This window comes from Heloderma suspectum, chromosome 3 (genome assembly GCF_057233095.1).
Source record: "Heloderma suspectum isolate Gila_16-S chromosome 3, 16-S_ref, whole genome shotgun sequence".
NCBI classification, from domain to species: domain Eukaryota; kingdom Metazoa; phylum Chordata; class Lepidosauria; order Squamata; family Helodermatidae; genus Heloderma; species Heloderma suspectum.
In genome coordinates, this window is record NC_139460.1 from 94,499,292 (window position 1) to 94,516,299 (window position 17,008).

At 46.6% G+C, this 17,008-nt stretch overlaps 1 protein-coding gene and 1 long non-coding RNA gene across 2 annotated transcripts in view; one reads left to right on the top strand and one right to left on the bottom strand.

Annotated features, from left to right (window-relative positions):
• Nucleotides 1–229: 229 nt before the first annotated feature.
• On the bottom strand, nucleotides 230–10,093 carry LOC146349960 (uncharacterized). Its single transcript, XR_014789126.1, has 3 exons — nucleotides 9,520–10,093; nucleotides 4,502–4,566; nucleotides 230–650 (listed from the first exon to the last, which is right to left on the bottom strand). It is a non-coding gene; the product is annotated as an uncharacterized LOC146349960 (long non-coding RNA).
• MAOB (monoamine oxidase B) overlaps nucleotides 9,764–17,008 on the top strand; it is an 80,970-nt gene continuing 73,725 nt past the window's right edge. The window contains exon 1 of the mRNA XM_084843859.1: nucleotides 9,764–10,121. Within this exon, the coding sequence (XP_084699985.1) occupies nucleotides 10,067–10,121 (55 nt within the window). The 5' untranslated portion in view covers nucleotides 9,764–10,066. The remainder of the gene's footprint in view (nucleotides 10,122–17,008) is intronic.

Sequence of the window (17,008 nt, forward strand, 5' to 3'; positions counted from 1 at the left end):
GCCACGTACTCTTAGACTCTGGACTTAAGGGTTTTGCAGGGCCCCTTTAGACAGCCACATGTACTTCAGTTGTGAAGCACTAGGGATGTTGGAGGAAGCCACAACAGAATCAAATGAGTTTGGATTTCTATGACTCTGACCTGTGGATTCTTCATCAGACTAGCTTTTCTTGAGTCACACAGATTCCACAGACTTGCAGACCATTTTTGTTTGTTTGTTTTTGCTTTTTACTTTCCAGAATTTTACACAAATTTATACAACACAAAATTTTACACAAATACAACAAATTTAGTTGTAGAAAAATACATAAATAAAAAAAACACCAGCCAAAACTGAACATTTCCCCCATAAGCTAAAGCATGAAAATGCACATGGGCGGGGGATTCGTACATTGGGTAGGGTGAGGATTTCCACATTTTTACAATGCAAATTTGTGCAAATTCAGGAAATTGGAAAAAAAATCTGATTCTGTCAATTAGGGGACAACGGAACAAAAGGCACATGACAATCTGTGAAACACTGACAGAATGGGCTCTACAAAATCCATACATCTCTATGAAACACACAGCTGACATTTCTTTCTTCCACCACCGCATTCTGTCTTTTACAGCTGCTTCGACATTCCTGATATGTTTGAACAAACAGCAACCCTGATAAAACAAAACAAAAAAGAAGAAATCTGAGCATGGGCAGTTTTGCATTTCAAATTTGCTTACTTGTGACTACAGAAATAAAAGGGAGCTGGCTTCTGCTGCCCTCATGCTCAACACTTTTACTTGGGAATAAGCACCATTTTCTTGTAGAAGAGGAAGAAGTAAAAATAATAACATGAGCATCTCTAACTGTGTGCATGCCTGGATAGCCACCCCCCACTATAACGTGTTCTTTAAGGATGATGCTGTGAAGAGTATCTGCCCCAGTGGGTCCCATGATGCCCATGTTGGCTCAGGTGCTGACACCGGGCCTGGTTGCCACTGCTCCCATGACCATCACTTGCCCAGGGGCCCCAGACACCCCACAAAAATACAGAGAAACAGGGGCAATGAGTTTGCGTCAACATTCCTAAGCGCAAACGGCCACCTAGCCTCATCGTTTCCTCACAATAATGGTGTGGTGGCTTGATCAGCGGGGCCCTAGTCCAGTGTGCCTCCCTGCTCCTTGCCTGAGCCCTGCTGAGCCCAATTCGGTTCAACCTGACAGGAGCAGCCACTCCCTTTTGTTCCAGACTGCAGGGATGGGTGGGCCCTGCAAAAGAGCAGCTGTATCTTTAAAATGTACTGGAACTGACACTGCAAGCCCTGTGAATGGATGCTGTGCAGCGGATTAGATAGTTGCTAAGCACCAAAGCCAGCCTGATGGCAATGTAAGATCTGTGGCCTGTAAATACCCTACATTAAGGCAGATCTAGCAATGTCTGGGAGGTGGAAAACAGTACTCTTTCAGCATGATCCTTTGGTTTGGGTAGGACGGGGAAGGGAGAAGGAGAGTATTTTGTTTTCAGTTTTTGTTAACTGAACGCAAATATATTATTCTTTCAAGTCACAGAGGCAGGATTCTGGTGATGCTGTTATTGCTGGCACTGAAGCAAGGTCATTTACTTGGCCAAGTCACTGCCTGATCTCATCAAGGCGTTGGTGAATTAGGCAGCTCCTCTCTATTTGACCCGTTAATTTGCCCTGCCCTGGAAGCCTATGGATCCTATAGGATTCCTGAATGCCCTGGGTGATATGTGGAGTTATTGCTGATGGCCTGACTGAGTTATGGTCAGATAGGAAGTTAATGGGCATAGTTGACAGCATTGTTCCCAGCCTCTTTCCTCCCACCCCCACCCCCAGCTTAGTAGGCCAGAAGGGGAGATGTCTAGAGCACTGGTAAAATACTTGTGTCAAATCTAAGTGAGGACATCAGGGAGCCCATTTGGAGGACTATAAAGTGGCAGTAATGGTAGCAAAGAGATCTTCCTGCCTTGCATTAGCTGAACTTTTCCTTATGGTTTATTATGCCTCAAGGGCTTATTATGCCCCCAAAGTTGTCCACTGGAAGGTAAACCATCTGCTTCTCACTGATGCTGCTGCATGTTTTATTGTTTTTAAAAAATGCTGGTGCAGTTGCTCACATACAGTCCAGCTCAGACTCTGCTGGTTGTAGAATACCTGTATTGAGAGCATTGCAACAGAATCAATGCGTTGTTGCAATTGTTTGGATTAGTTTGACCTTATTCTTCTTAGGGCGCAATCCTATGGCTGCTAGTCAGTGGCTAGACGGCCATAGGATTGGTCGGTTCCCAGAAAGTGACCTCGGAGCCCACACTCTGAGGTCAGTTCCCTGAAAATCGACCTCCATCCCCTCCTGCGCTGCCTTGTAGGCAGCGCAGATCAGCCCCGCGCTCCGTGCTTCTAAGAGCAGCATGGAGCAGTGAAAAAGGAGCATTCCTATGCGCCATCTGGCATCTGCCCCCCCACTCCGACTTTCTGTGGCTAGACAGTTGAAATCAGCTGTCTAGCCACGAATGCAGGACGGCTCCTGCCCTGCATTGGATAGGCGGTCGCCTCTAAGTTTGGAGGCGGCTGCCTGTGCCGATAGGATTGCGCCTTTAGTGGCATGACAACCACATGACATGTGATTTGGATTTTTGCTCTTTGTCACTGGTGAAAGCTGGCTGGGAAGAGCGTGGTGGGCAGCTAGCCAGGGTCATTTATTTTATTTTATTTTATTTTAATTTCATTTCATTTATTATATTTCTATCTCGCCTCATAGTCAAAGCTCTCTAGGCAGTTCACAAAAATTTATATATATTATAGAAGTATAAAAACCATTCAGGTAAGGACATAAAACAGATAGCATACACAACAACAACATATATCTAAAACAATTTAAAACAGTCAGCCAGAGACAATCCAGGACCTGATAAAAAAGACTCATTATATGCTGCCAAATGCCTGAGAGAAGAGGGCAGTTTTAACCTGGCCCTGAAAAGATGGCAATATTGGTGCTAGGTGGGATGGATATCATTCCATAAATGGGGGGCCACCACCCAGAAGGCCCCCTCTCTTGTTGTTGCCCTCTGAGGAGGCATTGGAGAAGGGCCTTGGATGCTGAGCGTAGTGTATGGGTTGGTTCATGGCTGTCTTGAGGAGGGTCAAATTCTTCCTTTATTAAACATAGTAGAGATCTGCTGACTTCCTCTTCTTCTTTTTAAATCAGTGAGAACCTGGCCAGTTTTAGGTCTGTATCCAATATTCCATTTTGGGAGAAGGTCGTAGAGTGTGTGGTGGTCAAGTTTCAGGCATGTTGGGGAAGAGCCATAGCTCAGTGGGAGAGAACCTGCATAAGCTCCCAGGTTCAATCCTCAGCATCTCCAGGTAGGGCTGGAAAAACCCCTGCCTGAAACCCTGGAGAGCCACTGCCAGTCAATGTCATTAATACTGGCCTAGATGGACCAATGGTCTGCCTCAGTGTAAGGCAGCTTCCTGTGTTCCTACTGGATGAAACATCCTTCTTCGACCCTTTACAACCTGGTTTATGAATTAGAATAGGACTAAAACAGCTTTAACAGTCTTGCTGGAGGATCTCTCTTTCAAGATCAACAGGGCAAATGCTTCTTTGTTGATCTTGTGGGACATCTCAGTGGCTTTTGATACTGTAGACTAAATCATTCTCCTGAGCTGACTGGAACATCTGCCAAGAGCATCAGAATTGGCTCATCAGTAGTTTTGTTCCTTTCTGTCTGAACATATGCAGAATATGACCATTGGGAATGCTAGCTAGGTCCCCTGAGGAGGGTTTGGTGTTGTCAATGAAGTTATTTAACATCTAATGAAGTTAAAAGGTGAAATCATCTGGAGCTTTGAGATTGGGTGTCATCTAATATGCCAGTGTAATCTAGTATAGCTCTATATGTTATTTTCTGAACACCCAAGGGCTGCTATCTGTAACTCAAACTTGTGTTTAGAGGCTGTGATCAACTGGATAAGTTCTAAGTTGAATCCAGACAAGATGAAGGTGAAGCTGGCAGGGAATTCTCAGATCATGTAGGATTTGTTAACTTGTGATTAGGTAGGAGCCCCAGGGGGCGCCAGCCTTGCTTTTTGAGAAGCGTGTTGTAATGGTGGGAAGGAGTATTTTTTATCTTTTATGAATATTGCAGATGCTCCACCCCTTACTGGATCAGGAAGGCTTTTACCAAGTGATGAGTGAACTCTCTTCAGCTCAATTTGACACAGTATTTGCAAGTTTCCTTGGCAAGCATTTGGGGGGAAAAGTTCATCTGTTTCCAAGAGTTCTCTCCCAGCTGATAATGTTGGTACATGAACACTGATGGTGCCATGCACATACATGCGCTTTCTTACATTGCCACATAAACAATTGTTCCTAACCCACATCCACCCTCTACCCCACCAAAACAAACACACACAGAAAGAAGAGAGGCTTTTAGAACTGGGTGGTTTACAAGAAATCCATTGAGAGAATTCATTGAAGAATTTAAATAGACAATACTCACCAAACAAAAGGCTGCTTGGTTGGATGGTCTGACTGGACGTGTAGTTCTCAGCAGTCAGTGTGAATCTGATTGAGAGCAAAGGGTTATCAGTAAATAATTCTGCCAATACACCTACAAAGCAACTGGCTTGTGATTCACGTATTTTCACTGCAGCCAATGGTAATAGTAAGGGGCTGACACAAAGGAACATTTGCTCATGTGCCCCCACAACAGCCTAGCAAGCCCAAATGCTGACTGCAGCACATGTAGAGAATCTCATTCCAAACTGGAGAACAACTTCTTGGGGGATGACACTTTTAATACATCAGACCAGTCTGGGGGACACTGGGAGCTGTAGTCCAACACAGGCGGGGGAAAGCTGACCTGGAGTGCCAGCATTTGGAAATAGGAAACCATGGGGAGAATGCATTTTGCATAAATGAGGAAGTTGTAGCACATAGTGGGCAATTACAGCAAAAGAGTAACCAGAAGAGCTGGGCTGAGAGTGGGACCATGGGGTGAAGGTAGGAAACTCAGAGGTAGTGATGAAATAAAGGGCAGCCCAGGCCCCTTGGGAAGGAGACAGCATAGTGGCAGAGTTACGGTGACCCACCTAGAATCCCCTTCATGGATCACTGCCTTGTTGTGGTGAAGGGGCTTGCGTAACTCAGTGAAGCCATAAGCTATGCCGTGCAGGGCCACCCAAGATGGACAGGTCATGGCAGAGAGTTCTGACAAAATGTGGTCCACTGGAGAAGGAAATGGCAACCCACTCCAGTATTCTTGCCAAGAAAACCTCATGGAACATATCACAAGGCTAAAAGAGATGACGCCGGAAGATGAGCCCCTCAGGTCGGAAGGTGTCCAATATACTAGCGGGGAAGAGCAGAGGGAATTTCCAAGTAGCGCCAGAAAGAGTGAAGCGGCTGGGCCAAAGCCGAAAGGACACTCAGCTGTGGATGTGTCTGGTGGTGAAAAGAAAATCCGATGCTGTAAAGAACAATATTGTTTAGGAACCTGGAATGTCAGATCAATGAATCAAGGTAAGCTGGAGGTGGTCAAACATGAGATGGCAAGATTGAACATCGACATCTTGGGAATCAGCCAACTAAAATGGACAGGCATGGGTGAATTTAATTCAGGTGACCATCATATCTACTATTGTGGGCAAGAATCCCTTAGAAGAAATGGAGTAGCACTCATAGTCAACAAAAGGGTGGGAAAAGCAGTACTGGGGTACAATCTCAAAAACGATAGAATGATCTCAGTACGAATCCAAGGCAAACCATTCAACATCACAGTAATTCAAGTCTATGCCCCAACCACTGAGGCCGAAGAAGCTGAGGTTGATCGGTTCTATGAAGACCTACAACACCTTCTAGAACTAACACCAAAAAAAGATGTCCTCTTCATCATAGGGGATTGGAATGCTAAAGTAGGAAGTCAAGAAATCACCGGGATAACAGGCAAGCATGGCCTTGGTGTACAAAATGAAGCAGGACAAAGGCTAATAGAGTTTTGCCAAGAGAACATGCTGATCATAGCAAACACTCTTTTCCAACAGCACAAGAGGCGACTGTACACATGGACATCACCAGATGGTCAATATCAAAATCACATTGATTATGTCCTTTGCAGCCAATGATGGAGAAGCTCTATACAGTCAGTAAAAACAAGACCTGGAGCTGACTGTGGCTCAGATCATGAGCTGCTTGTTGCAAAATTTCGGCTTAAATTGAAGAATGTAGGGAAAACCACTAAACCATTCAGGTATGACCTAAATCATATCCCCTATGAATATACCAGTGGAGGTCAGGAATAGATTTAAGGGATTAGACCTGATAGACAGAGTGCCTGAGGAACTATGAACGGAGGTCCGTAACATTGTTCAGGAGGCAGCAACTCAATCCATCCCAAAGAAAAAGAAATGCAAGAAAGCCAAGTGGCTGTCTGAGGAGGCTTTAGAAGTAGCTGAGGAAAGAAGGGAAGCGAAAAGCAAGGGAGAAAGGGGAAGATATATCCAACTGAAGGCAGAGTTCCAGAGAATAGCAAGGGGAGACAAGAAGGCCTTCTTAAATGAACAATGCAAAGAAATCGAGGAAAACAACAGAATGGGAAAGACTAGAGATCTCTTCAAGAAAATTGGAGATCTCAAGGGAACGTTTTGTGCAAAGTCAGGCATGATAAAGGAAAAAGAAGGCAGGGACCTAACAGAAGCAGATGAGATTAAGAAGAGGTGGAAAGAATACACAGCAGAAATATACAGGGAAGATCTGAATGTCCCTGATAGCCATGATAGTGCGGTCACTGAACTTGAGCCGGACATCCTAGAGAGTGAAGTCAAGTGGGCCTTAGGAAGCATTACTAACAACAAAGCTAGCGGAGAGGACAGTATTCCAGCTGAGCTATTTAAAATCCTAAAAGATGATGCTGTTAAAGTGCTGCACTCAATATGCCAACAAATTTGGAACACTCAACAGTGGCCACAAGTCTGGAAAAGGTCAGTTTACATTCCAATTCCAAAGAAGGGCAACGCCAAAGAGTGTTCAAACAACCATACAATTGCGCTCATTTCACATGCCAGCAAGGTTATGCTCAAAATCCTAGGGATGGCGGAGAATTTCTCCCCGAATCTTCAGGGGGCCAAGCGCCAACGCATTCGGCCCCCCGAAATCGGAGGTGAAATTCTCCGCCACCCCCCCACCCCCCAGGACGGGACTTACCTTTGGCGAATGTCCCTCCCGGCGGCGGGTCCCGGCGGCGTTTTGTCGGCGTTTCGTTGCGGGCGGGGGCGGCGTCCGGTCTCCTGACTGGCTGCCGCCGCCGCCGCCATTGCAAAAAAAAAAAAAAAACTAAAGTAAAAAAACCCCACACACCCGTGATAGGCTACGTAACGATTTACGTAGCCTATCACGGCTAGATTTCCAAAGTCAGCCGTGATAGGCTTCATAAATTGTCACGTAGCCTATCACGGGTGACTTTGGAAAAAAAAAACGCGTACGCAAATGGCGGTGGCCCATGGGCACTGCCATTTGCGTTCCTTATTTTGGCACGTCTAGTCTACGTAAAGATTTACGTAGACTATGGCGAAAATAAGGGCATGCTATTTGCGTTGCCCTTATTTTCGCCGTAGTCTACATAAATCTTTACGTAGACTAGACGTGCCAAAATAAGGAACGCAAATGGCGGTGCCCATGGGCCGCCGCCATTTGCGTACGCGTTTTTTTTCCAAAGTCACCTGTGATAGGCTACGTGATGATTTACATAGGCTATCACGGCTGACTTTGGAAATCTAGCCGTGATAGGCTACGTAAATTGTCACGTAGCCTATCACGGGGTCTTTTTTTTTTTACTTTTTGTTTCGCGGCCAGGGAGACGGGGCGCTTCTCCCCGGCCTGAATTTCGGCTGGGCGAGGTGGGAAGCTTCCCCCCCAGCCTGAATTTCGGCCGGGCGAGGCGGGAAGCCTCCCCCCCTTCGCCTGAACTTCGGGGGGAACAGCGAAGTGCCTCCCCCCCACCGCGAAGCCAAGCTGCGAAAAGGTAAGTGACTTTCGTACATCCCTACAAAATCCTACAAGCTAGGCTTCAGCAGGATGCGAACCAAGAACTACCAGAAGTACAAGCTGGGTTTTGAAGAGGCCGAAGAACTAGAGATCAAATCGCCAACTTTCACTGGATCATGGAGAAAGCAAGAGAATTCCAGAAAAACATCTATTTCTGCTTCATTGACTACGCTAAAGCCTTTGATTGTGTGGATCACAACAAACTGTGGCAAATTCTGAAAGAGATGGGGGTACCAGACCACCTTACCTGTCTCCTGAGAAACCTGTACGAGGGTCAAGAAGCAACAGTAAGAAGCAGACATGGAACAACTGATTGGTTCAAAATTGGGAAAGGAGTACGACAAGGCTGCATATTGTGGCCCTGCTTATTTAAGTTATATGCAGAGTACATCATGAGAAATGCCGGGTTGGATGAATCACAGGTCGGAATTAAGATTGGCGGTAGAATTATCAACAGCCTCAGATACGCAGACGATACCACCCTAATGGCAGAAAGCAAAGAGGATCTCAAGAGCCTCTTGTTGAGGGTGAAAGAGGAGAGTGCAAAAGCTGGTTTGAAACTCAACATTAAAAAAACGAAGATCATGGCATCTGGCCCCATCACTTCCTGGCATATGGAAGGGGAAGAAATGGCAGCAGTGACAGATTTTATTTTCTTGGGCTCCAAGATCACCACAGACAGTGACTGTAGTCATGAAATTAAAAGACGCTTGCTCCTTGGAAGAAAAGCTATGGCAAACCTAGACAGCATAGTAAGAAGCAGAGACATCACCTTGCCGACAAAGGTCCGTCTAATCAAAGCTATGATTTTCCCAGTGGTAATGTATGGCTGTGAGAGCTGGACTATAAGGAAGGCTGAGCGCCGAAGAATCGATGCTGTCGAACTGTGGTGCTGGAGAAGACTCTTACGAGTCCCCTGGACTGCAAGGAGGTCAAATCAGTCAATCCTAAAGGAAATCACCCCTGAGTGCTCATTGGAAGGACAGATACTGAAGGTGAAGCTCAAATATTTTGGCCACCTTATGCGAAGAGAAAACTCCCTGGAAAAGACCCTGATGCTGGGAAAGACTGAAGGCAAAAGGAGAAGGGGATGGCAGAGGATGAGATGGCTAGATAGCATCACTGATGCAATGAATATGGACTTGAGCACGCTCTGGGAGAGAGCGGAGGACAGGAAGGCCTGGCGTGCTATGGTCCATGGGGTCACGAAGAGTCGGACACGACTGAACGACTGAACAACAGCAACCTAGAATCACTAAAACCATACGAGTGTTCAGAGGATATCCAGAAACACTACACTGAAAACACTGTAACAAAAAGCTGGATGCTTCATGCTTGTGAGACTACGTTGGTAAGGATGTGGTGAGCTTCTATTGCCCCAAAGGATCTCTGGGGAGTAGCAAAACGCCAGAGGAAAGATGAGGGTCTGCTCGGAGGCCGACAGGAACCAATGCGGCCGGCATTGCTGTGATGTACCTGGGAGTCCTTTTTGGAAGGGTGCGGCTTCATGGAAAGGGGAAACGGAGGTGGAGTCCTCCGGCTTGCCGTGCTATGCAGTTGCTCGTTCTGCAGCGGGTTCCAGGGATTTCGTGCCTTAACTACGGCGGGACACGCAGCAGTTCAGCAGCTGAAGGCTCCCCGCGTCATTGCCTCGCGAAGCTCTTGCGGCCGACGTCCTGCCTGGCCGGCAAGTCCCGCAGCGGCGCAGCATTTCGGGAAGGGAGCGGGCAACCCGCCGGCGCCGGGCTCCCCGGCCCGTCCTCATTTTCCCTCCCGGGGAGAGAGAGACGCGATCAAGAGCGGCGGCAGGCCGACGGACCTTCGCCGCCACCTCCTGGCGCGGCTCGCTGGCCAGCCAAGGCGGCCGCGGCAGGCGGAGCTCCGCCGCCGAGCGGAGCCGAGGGGGCGTGTTGCTCGGCGGGGCGGCCGCCGCCGCCGCCGGACTGCAGTCGGTCCAGGAGGCTCGGCGGCTGCACGACGCCAGGCGCGGCCAGCAGACGGGCAGCCGGAGCGAGGCGCAGCCATGAGCAGCAGCGGCCGCCAGTGCGACGCGGTGGTGGTCGGAGGAGGCATCTCGGGTCAGTCCAGCGGCAGGGAGCCCCGCAGGAGGGGCGAGGCGGGGCCCGGGCCGGGGCCGGCCTTCCTCGGGCGGGGGGCGGCGGGGCGAGGCTCGGGCCCGGGCGGTCGCGCGCGGGCTCTCCTCCGCCGGGGCTGGGGGCGATGCGCTGCAGCAGGGCGGCGCGGGGGCCCCCTGGCTCGGCCCGGGCTGCGCTCCCGGCGCCTTCCCCCGGCGAGCGGGTCTTGCGCTGTCGCGCCGCGGGCAGCCGTCGGGAGGCGCCTCGCGGGCGCTCTTTTTCGCGGGCCTCTCGCCGCTCTCTTCTTCGCAGCGGAGGCTGGCGGCTGCGCTTTCGCCGGGGCTGGGGATGCGCTCCGAGTTGCAGGCAGAACCAGCCAGACCGCGAAAGGAGCTCTCCAAGGTGCTGAACCCTCTCCCCAAAATAGGTTTAGCACCTCGGATGGCTTCTTTGGAGTCCTGGCTGGTTCTGACTGAACCAGCCCCGCCGAAACCGGAGCCGCCAGTCTCCACTGCTGCTGCTGCTGCTGCTTCGGCAATCTAAACCGCCGCCCCCTCGCTCCACGAGCCTGTGCTGAAGCTGTAATTCAGCCCTCCCTAACGTGGCCCCCTCCAAATGTAGTGGACTACAAGCCCCATTGTCCGCAGCCAGCAGGGTTGAGGGTGTGGCGACTGGGGGTGGTGGGAGTTGTAGTCCAACACATCTGGAGGGCACCACATTGGGGAAGCCTGCTCTGGCCAAGCTTAAGGCTACAAATGCCTTATTTTAGCATCTGCTCGCAAAACACCCTATATAGATGGAGACGTTATGGTGCCTGGACCCCATTGCAGAACCCTGGTTGTGCTACAGGTAGGTATGTCCATGATATCTTCCAAAAGGGTCACTTGCTGTGAGTGCTGACACGATGCTGACTTGGATTCCTGCACTGAGCTGGGGGTTGGACTCGATGGCCTTGTAGGCCCCTTCCAACCCTACTGTTCTATGATTCTGTGACCGTCTTAACCCCAGTCCCTGACATGGGATCAGCAAAGATGCATCTGGGGAACTGCATATTTAGGACTGAGATTAGACCAGATTAGGAGGGCATTTGTTGCAGATCCTTGGTGTACATGTATTCATTTGCTCCAGTGGAGGTCATGGGTACTAGTAATAATTCTACCTTGATTGTTACTATTTGTACCACAAAAAGCAGCAGTACTAATGCTATCAATAATTCACTGAAGGGATTAAATTAAAAGGAAGCAGAGGGAGCAATAAATTTAAGTGCATCACTTTCATAATTCTCTGTTCTCCTTTTTCTCCTCCTCCTCCTCCTCTTCTTCTTCTTCTTCTTCTTGTAAAGGGAAGTACTAGAGTAAGGGGGGGGGAAGCTTACTGGAGAGAAGCTGAGGCAGAGAGATGCAGATATAAGGATGAAATGGGGCCCACAACCCATCAGCTAGGGAATGTTGATTTGTGATGCTCCAGAAGAATTTTGAGCAGAGGAGTGTTTGCCTACAGATGTGGGTTGGGTTGGGGCTGCAACCTGAAGCCAAGGCAAGTTCTGCATGTCAGTCTTTCAGGCTGCCATCATACCTCTACATACTTACCTGGGAGTGAGCCTCATTGAATTCAGTGGGACTTATTTCTGACTAGACATGTATAGGGTTGCACTGTCAGTTTCAAACTTCTGCTCAGAAGGAGGTCCTACTGAGTTCAGTGGTGCTCACTCCCAGGTAAGTGTGTATAGGATTGCAGCCTACTTACTTCTGAGTAGATATCAGCTCACAAAACACAGTATGGATACGTTATGATGCCTGACCCCTTGCTGAACCATGTTTGCTTTTTGTGCCACGTGTGTGTGTGTGTGTAGTACTGTAAGTGGCACAGTCTTATTACCATTTCAGTCTAATGATATGCCCTCCTCTATACTCCCTGACCTCCTCAAAAAAATGTTTTTAAATAAAAAATGGAAAAAAAAAAACAGGATAGATGGGAGAGAAAGAGCAAGGCTAGAGACCAGGGGGGAGGGAGAAACAGCGAGGTAAAGAAGTTGAGCTGGTGTGGGCAGGGGAGAAATAACAAGGCTCGAGGCTGGGAGTGGAGAGAAACAGCAAGATAAAGGGGTGAGTGGGAGTGAAAGAGCCAGGCTAGGGACTCGGAAGGGGGAGAAAGAAGGAGGTTAGGGGACAGAGAAGGAAGAGAAATAGCAAGGAAAGGGGTTGGGGATGAGAAATAGCAAGGAAAGGGGTTGGGGATGAGAAATAGCAAGGCTAAAGGCTGGGAATAGAGAAAGAGAGAGAGAGAGAACATGCAAAGGGGAAAGGTCTGTGTGGATGGAAAAAGATTGGGCGGGCCCAGAAACTCTTTCCATTTCTCCCTCCCTCCCAGCCTCTTTTTCTCTCCCCTGCCACCTCTTGACTAGCCAGGCCCCCACAGCAGCCTTTACGTGACTAGCCACATCTTCCATGAGAGCCATTTTGTGGTGGTGCCCACAGCAGTTTCTCAAATTCCCAAATGGTCTAAAAAGGTTGGGGACCCTTTTTCACTGGTCTAAAAAGGTTGGGGACCCCTGATCCTTAACATGACCGTTTTTACTGGGTGAGCATGTTTTATCTGCTTTTTCTGAAGGCAAAAATTGGTCACCTTTTCTTTTCTTTAATCATTCTGAGTTTTTAATTTTCAGAGTGTTTTTGATCTTAGATCTGTTTTATTCACTATTATTCTACCTTGGCTTTGAATTGTTACCATTTACTAGCTTGTAGCATGTAGCTTACATGCTGATGTGCCGTTAAACTCCAAGGTATCTGCTTACCTATCAACACTGTTCTCTAAACATCTTTTCTGGCAGTGTCTTTGTGCCTTTACCAGTTCCATGACAGGTGGAAAGTCAACAGTGGCTTTCCCCAGCATGGATATGCATTGATGGAAAAGCTGGGCTCGCTACTTTTCTCCTATGCAGGCAGAACAATTAAAACAGACTTATACTTCACTGTGCTCAAATTGATAATAAAAGTGAGTGAAGAGCTGGCTTCTTGATCTGCTTTAGGTATTGTCAGTCATTATCAGTATGTTGGTCAGAACTTTAAAAACAATGCTGATACATCTATGGCAAGATCCTGTAAGGAAGTTCATTTCTACTAGGAACGTTCTTTCAAACCTTCCATGACTGACTATTCGTTTTTTTGGCATAAATCTCAAATTTGTAACTTCTGTTACCTCAGACATTAGCTACCATTTTTCAAAAAGCATAAGCACTTTTATCAAGAAGAGTAAAGGTATGTTGGTATGGACTTTGATTGATAATGAACTACTGCCAAAAGAAAAGAAAGAACAAAAAGATCTGTGCTTAACGAACGGTTAAACTTTGGAACTTCAGATTTACACCGTCCCCTAAAAACCCAACAGATGACTCATAGAATCATAGAAACATAGAAGAGTAGGGTTGGAAGGGGCCTACAAGGCCATCGAGTCCAACCCCCTGCTCAATGCAGGAATCCAAGTCAGAGCATGCATGACAGATGGTTGTCCAGCTTCATCCTGAATGCCTCCAGTGTAGGAGAGTCCACTACCTTCCTAGGTAATTTAGCCTCAATTTAAGAGTTAAAAATGAGAAAACAAAACAATCATTTCCCAGATATGCAAGCTGGCTTTTCTTGAAACCTGGAGCCCTTGCATCTCTCCACTAGAAAAGGAGTTCACCCTTTTTCACATCAGTGTAAGAAGGCGCAATGGAGGTGACTTGTGCCTGTTGTCTTGCTGTTGCTTCCACATAATATGCAAACTGTTCCCAGAAGCATCATAGGAAGTGTCATGGGCTCTCTGCAAACTGCCTAGGCCAGGGGTCCCCAACGTGGTCATTTTATTTTTATTTTTATTTATGTTAATGTTTTAGTTTTAATTTTATTTTTTTCTGATTTTTTAAATATACATATATGGATTTGTATGAAATGCATACAACTTTCTAGCAATTATACATGGGTTGCAACAAAAGTGGATCAAATATCCAAATAAGTATCCATGTGAAGGTGTCTATATGCCAGCCATTCAAATATTGAAAGCGTTGTAAGGTCCTCAATCCACTGCATTATAGGAGGTGAGTGTTTATCCTTCCAGTATTGTAATATTAGTCTTTTAGCTTTCAAAAGGGTGCAGAGAATCTACTTACCCTGACCTTTTGTTAATTTCCATGAAGCAGGTAAATTATTTAAAAGACTGTGTAGATCAGTGAATATTAAAGACTGTTCCAGTACAAAACTTTTCTGTGTAATAACCTCCCCACCCCCACCTCCACCCTGCGCAAAAGAAGCAACTATTGGACACTGCCAAAACATATGTTCAGAAGAAGCATTAGCTGTATTATGCCACCAGCAGTTAGCTGAATAAGACAATCCCTTATTAAAGAGACATTGCAGTGTCCAATAAAAACAAAGCAAAAGTTTTTGCTGAATAAGACATCGCCTAAGACCCATAGATGCGAAAGGTAGATGCCAAAATGGCAGCCCACTGATTAGGCATTTTGTGGTTTTGCCTACAGTAGTTTCTCTATTTCCCCAATGCGCCCATGGATCCAAAAAGGTTGGGGATCCCTGGTTTGTTTGTTTGTTTATTACATTTCTGTACCACCCAATTGCTAAAGTGCTCAGGACGGAGGCCTGCCTCACACTGTGGCGGGAATACTGGGGTGTCTGGCAACACAGGACAGCAGACGCCATCAACACTAGGAAGCAAGGGTACCATGTGACTCCTGGCTCCTGCTTCTCTGAAAGGTGGAAGTAGCAAACAGGGAACTGGGAGGTGGCAGATGCTCTTCATGGTCCTCCCTTCAGACCACCAGGTGTTCCTGCTGCCAATATTGCTCCTGGCATGTGGCATCAGTAGCACCTAGCCTTCCCTAACAAGGAGCCCTGCAACTCCCATCATGGCCTGTTGGCTGGGGATGATGGGAGTTGTAATGAAACACATCTAGAAGGTGCCATGTTGGGGAAAGCTGTCTAAACCTATTATCCAGAAAAGCAACTAAAATATACATATTGGGCTGAATGCATTGCTGTCCGCACACAAGTGGGACCTACTGCTTGAGCAACAGGAAACTGGCTGTCCTGAAGCAATTGGAAATGACCAGAAACGTTCATTTCTGGAGTTGCTTTAGGAAGTACTAGTTCCTGTTGCACTAGTGGATGGTCCCACTGGCACAACAGAATGGGCAGAGACACAGCAGAAGTATCGGATACTGTTTATTGTAGTTTCAGGGAAATCCAGAAATCTCCGATTTGTTTTTAAAGGAAACACGTGCATAGTGAATTACGGAAGTTGTATTGTGTTGGATCTAAGTTAGTTATGCTTTAGTCCAATTGAAATCAGTGGGAAGACATGGGTAGTTTGTCCGTTTGGTTTTAATGGGACTAAAGTAATACTAACTTAGCTTGGATCCAACCCATTCTGTTTTAGTTATTTAGTTATAGAAAGAGCTAAGATTATTAAACTAAGTACATGCATGGTACTAAGTACAAATAGTTGTCCTGTTCCATCTTTCCTCCAAGGAGCCCAGGGGTCTTCCATGGGTCTTTACAGTTCTAGTTTGGCTCTCCTTTGGCACCAAGACGTGAGTTGTCAGAGTTGTGGAGTTGAGCTCTTAGTATCACTTTAGAAATATATAAGCCTGAGCTGAAACAGGGGAGTGCTTTTTATGAAACCTTTTGCCTGCTTATGAAGAGCACCCCTCTTTTAGAAATTTTTCAGGGAGACTGACTGCAAACAGGAACAAAGTGTTTGCCTATATAGAGGAAACAACGCCCTCACTCTGAATTGGCTTTGTGATGTTCTCATGTATCCATATCTGTCTAAATGGTCATATGATGTCATCACACTGGTAATGTGATTTCTATTGTCTGGGATCATGCTGCCAGGAAGAAGAGGACATCACAGAATTTAATTAATATCATAAAAGAGCTCAGGGTGGCACACGTGGTTCTACCCCTTTTATATTCTGACAAAAATCTGGTGGCTCTTCCCAGTCTAGGCTGAGAGTACATGCAGTACAGTACATTGCATTGTGTTTTTTTAAATCAGCAGCACCTTCACTGCCAAAGAGGCATGAAAATGCCCCTGCCAAAGAGGCATGAAAATGCACAAAAGATAAACCATTTGGGGAGAACATTTTGGAATCTCTGAGGCCCCCCATCAAGCTGAAATGTTTACTTTGTGAACGTTCAGGCTTCAGCACAGGCATAGAAATATTGCAGCTTAACTTGCTCCTATATACAGTACCGGTGTGAAATGCATATAAAAGTATACTGCTGATGAATTAATTAAAACTTATCTGCTTTTGTACACACACCATGTTATTGCTGCTGACATAATTACTCAAGGGCAGTTGACCAAATGCTGACTAACGTGGATGAATTATAGAGTGTGTGCCACTTTTATATCAATTTGTAACCAATCATTGAATATTACCTTTTATAGCATCAATAAAAATAGTACTGAATGTAGGAATTATAGACCAATTTATAATTGGGACACTGCTTTTCAGGCGATTACAGTGACATTTTGATTCAGAAAAAAAAATCCATAGTTTGGAGGTTAGTTTTAGGCAACAACATGATTACCAAACCAGATGGGGGATGTTATCTGTCAAAGGAATATATCTGGAGAATTTCCATACAGCTAGTTTATCATATGAGTGTGGAATTTCTGTTCTGGAGGATTCCAAGGAAAGGCTAGATAGATGTCTGCCAGAGATTACTTAAGAGCAGGGATGGTCAACATTCACATACTTGGGAGGCTGTTCTGTTTTCTAGCAAAATCAGTGGCCCTCATGGATAGTTGGAATGTATAATAAAATTGGCATCGCTTAGCAGTAATGTTAAGAGGTCAGGCCTTGTTTGTATGTATGACGTCCAGTTACA